Here is a 4,656-nt window from a genome sequence, read left to right on the forward strand (position 1 = left end):
GGGGTGGGTTGTGTTGGCTATATCTTGGAAAACTGCAGGCCCAATGGTTTCTCTTCATGGCAGAATTAATAGTCAAGACTATTTAAGCATTGTATCTGATCAAATTCATCCTATGGTACTGGAACTGTTTCAAGAGGGAAACGCAATCTTTCAGGATGACAATGCACCAATTCACACAGCTAAAGTTGTTATTGAATGGCACGAGGAACATTCTAGTAAAGTTGAACATCTTATCTGGCCACCACCATCCCCAGATATCAATATTATTGGACATTTATGGTGCATTTTAGAAAAACAAGTAAGGAGTCGATATCCTCCACCATCATCACTACAAGAACTGGAGACTGTTTTAGTTGAAGAATGGACAAAAATTCGTTTGGAAACAATTCAAGCTTTGTACAAGTCCATACCTCATAGAATTCAAGCTGTAATTACTGCCAAAGGCAGTCCTACCCCATATCAAAATAAATTTGTTTGAAATTTTAAGGTTTTTCCATTATTATGTCCAGCCCTTATATATATATATATATACATACATATATATACATACATATATATGCATAATTATATTGAAAGAACAGATGCAAAAGAAGCATTTAATGCATGTAGCAGAGTTATTTATTTATTCAAAGCTGATATTTCTATCTGTGATTACTTAAGAGGTGTGTTGCTATGTGTGATTCTTCATCGAACAAGATGTCACAAAGAATTTCTGATAGCCAGAAACTCTGAGTAGCAACAGAGTGAATCATCAATTTCAAACTGATTATTCAAATTATTCAGTGAGTGAGTCATCAGATGCAAACAAATATATCATACAGTTTATCATCATCATTGTCATCATCATCACTACTATCATTCTCATCATTGTTGTCATAATATTTTCACTTCAGTTTATTTTCATTTAATCATCACTGTAAAAGCCTCCATCTTCATCAAAATGTCATTGCTTCTTATTCCAGAGTATTTCATTTGTTGTCTCGAATATCTAATTCAAGAATTTGATCCAACTTTGGGTTAGCTTTCAAACTCTGAAAAAAAAAAAAAAAAAAGACCAAAGAGAAATTTAATACATAAGATATGGATATATTGGGTGTTGCTGTATCTTTTCTTGGCTTTCAATTAATGTTAGGAAAGTACTCAAATCAGAACACAGCTAAGTTAAAATAAAAAAACAATTTTATGCTAAACTGAAGGGTTACTCAATATTTTTAGTAGAGTACATATTTATTATTCTTTTATAAGAACAGTATTCGCAGTGACTTTGAAGTTTCAGCCTGTTTAGATTTTGTCAGACAGTCTTGTTAAAGAATGATAAATTTGTACTCTACAAAATGTATTGAAATGGTTTAATTAACCCTACCTAACAACTTTTTGCCAATGGCCTAAGTTAAAAATCAGTTTAATACAAAATTATAGTCTTCCCCTTCTGTCTCTGTCCACTCACTACATTTCCTCTCCCCCACCTCCTACTCTCCTTTTGCCATCTTGTGAACTTACCCACTCACCCTATCTAATCCTTGGCCCCACTTATATATACCTCTCTGTAACTTGGGTGTCCCTCCACCCTTGTCACTTACACACCATCTTCTCTCCCCCCTCTCCCTCCTACTAAGTTATCCATGTATTTCTTTTACTGCAAGATGCCTATTTCTGTCTTTCTACTCATACTCTCATCTGGCACAAAGCCACTTTCGTCAATACTTCTCCCCATCCTCAGCTGAGGGGTCTTGTCTCGTAAACAATTTAATGACCTCATTGCTGTTGGTGCCACGTAAGAAGCAGCCAGTATTCTGTAAAGTGGTTGGCATTAGGAAGGGCATCCAGTTGCAGAAACCATGCCAATGCAGACAATAGAGCTTGGCACAGCCTTCTGACTTGCCAGCTCCAGTTAACCTGTTCAACACATTCCAGCTTGGAAAATGGACATTAAATGATAATGATGCTATTCTGCTGATGATTGACAGAAAAACAGACATTAATATAGGATATGAATATGTTGATTTTTAACTTTGGCCAGTGGCACAAAGTTGTTAGGGAGGGTTAATTAAACCATTTCATTTTCATCATTTAATGTCCACTCTTCCATTCTTACGAGGGTTGGATGGAAATTCATGAGACAGATTTTTCCCTCCGAGGCACAAGTCCAGGCAAGGTTGTCTATGGAAGACCAGCAGTTGCCCATGCATACCAGTCTCTCCTCTCCATGCCACCAATGTTATCCAAGGGAAAGGCAAAGGCTGATACAGCTTGGTACCAGTGATGTCACATCTCATTTCTACAGCTGAGTGAACTGGAGCAATGTGAAATAAAGTGTCTTGCTCAAGAACACAACACACAGCCCAGTCCAGGAATCAAACTCTCCACTTCATGATAGTGAGTCTAATGCTCTAACCACTGGTATGCACAAATACATATACACACATGCATATACATACATATGTACATATATACATGCACACACGTGATGGACTTCAACACAGTTTCCATCTGCCAAGTCCTCTCACAAGACTTTGATCAGCCTGGGAATATAATAAAAGACACTTGTCCAAAATGCTGTGCAATGGAACTGAACTTGAAACCATGTATTTCTAAAGCAACCTTCTTTACCACACAGCCATGCCTGTGCTTGTACATCTTTTATTGATGTATATCATCAGTGAAAGATGTAAATATTAGTAAGAAATCTGAACAAAAATGGTGCTTTTCAAACAAAGCCCTTTTGATATTTGTTCTGCCCTGAGTTTCCACAGACACTCCTTTGTGACTGTCATCATCAGAAATGCAGTGAGCCAGTGATTGAACCGTTGGAAACCTGTAATCACTGACACTATTTTTCACACGGAATAAAAGTGGCAAGGTGACATGTATTGAAGTTTTAATTGATCTGGTATTGATCACACAATGTCATTGTTGTGACATCTGTTGTATTTCATTTTTCAATTTCATTTTTATTGGTTTTTAGCTTTTAGATTGCAGCCATGCTGTGGCATTGCATTCAAGGTCAATAATATTTGACCTGAATAGGCAGTAAGGTGGTAGAAGTGCTAAGGCATTAGGTAGACTATCTTACAGTATTTGTTCCTGATCTCTGTGCTCTGGGTTCAAATCCTGTCTGAGGCCAACTTTGACTTACATCTTGTTTGGACTAGATAAATACAGTAGCAGTACTGCGGTTGATTTCCTCTCTCTTTCTCTCCTTCTTCCCCCAGGAAATCAACCTAGAGTAGTTTAGGCTCCACTAAGTTAAAAATGCCTGAAACATAGTATGATGGCACCACTAAAACTCCATCAGAAGCTAAAAGTACAAGGAAAGAAGAAAAGAAGCAACTGATTGTGATACTTATTTTACTGTGGTTTTTATTTTATTTATGATAGCTTATTTAGCATTATTGACCAATATTCACAAGATATGTTTTCAATGCAACACCAGTTTTATACCAGTAAACATAGACATAGACTGACACATAATATTTACCTCCACTTGAAAGTGGATGTTGTGTTAGAACACAGAATACTGCATTATTCACCATGAGAGGACCTCTCATATGGACTTTTGATGCATATAAGCATTCATGCACCACAAGTCCATACGAGAGGTTCTCTTGTGGTAAATAATGCAGTATTCCGCGTTCTAACACAACATCCACTTTTAAGTGGGGATAAATATTACCTTTTGGTATTAATGCTATTTCTGTTGTTATCAATTATAGACTAACATATATCATCACCACCATCATTATATCTTTATCTCTTACTTGTTTCAGTCATTGAACCATGGCTATACTGGGGCACCTCCCTAAAAGGTCTAGTGGAACAGATTGACCCCAGTGTTAATTTTAAAGTTTGATACTTACTATCCTCTCTTTTGTTGAACTGCTAATTTAAGGGGAACATAAATAAACCAATCCCAATTGTCAAATAGTGAAGGGGGCAAGCAACAAACATGAAGACTCTCACACCACATATAGCTAAACATATGATGGGCTTTCACACAGTTTCCACCTGCTAGATTCACCTACTAAGTATTGGTTGGCCCTCAGCTATAGTAGAAGACACTTGCCCAAAGTGCCACACAGTGGGACTGAACCTGAAACCATGTGGTTTCAAAGCAAGCCTTTTACCCACATGGTCATGCCTGCACTTGGCAGTCTTCTGTACATTTTCCATCAACCAAATTTCACCCAGAAAGCATGAGTTAGCTTGAGTCAGTAGTAAAAGACACTTGCCCAACGTGCTATGCAATGAACAGAATCCAATACCATTTAATTGCAAAACAAACTGCTTGACCACACAGTTATGCCTGTGCTTCAAGCACATATGTGAGCATGTCACAATATCTGCATTTATATTAACTAATATAAACCTAATGTTGTGCAATACATACATACATACATATATATATATATATCATCATCATCATCATCATCGTTTAACGTCCGCTTTCCATGCTAGCATGGGTTGGACGATTTGACTGAGGACTGGTGAAACCGGATGGCAACACCAGGCTCCAGTCTGATTTGGCAGAGTTTCTACAGCTGGATGCCCTTCCTAACGCCAACCACTCATAGAGTGTAGTGGGTGCTTTTACGTGTCACCCGCACGAAAACGGCCACGCTCGAAATGGTGTCTTTTATGTGCCACCCGCACAAGCCA

General features: G+C 37.7%; 1 protein-coding gene across 10 annotated transcripts in view; it reads right to left on the bottom strand.

The window, feature by feature from the left end:
- Window positions 1-595: 595 nt before the first annotated feature.
- Window positions 596-4,656, bottom strand: part of LOC106871624 (myb-like protein A) — a 169,751-nt gene continuing 165,690 nt past the window's right edge. For all 10 annotated transcript variants that reach the window (XM_052978524.1, XM_052978521.1, XM_052978522.1 and 7 more), the window contains one exon: window positions 596-1,031. In XM_052978524.1, the coding sequence (XP_052834484.1) occupies window positions 969-1,031 (63 nt within the window). In that variant the 3' untranslated portion in view covers window positions 596-968. The remainder of the gene's footprint in view (window positions 1,032-4,656) is intronic.

Source organism: Octopus bimaculoides, chromosome 2 (assembly GCF_001194135.2).
Source record: "Octopus bimaculoides isolate UCB-OBI-ISO-001 chromosome 2, ASM119413v2, whole genome shotgun sequence".
In the NCBI taxonomy this organism is placed as follows: Eukaryota; Metazoa; Mollusca; class Cephalopoda; order Octopoda; family Octopodidae; genus Octopus; species Octopus bimaculoides.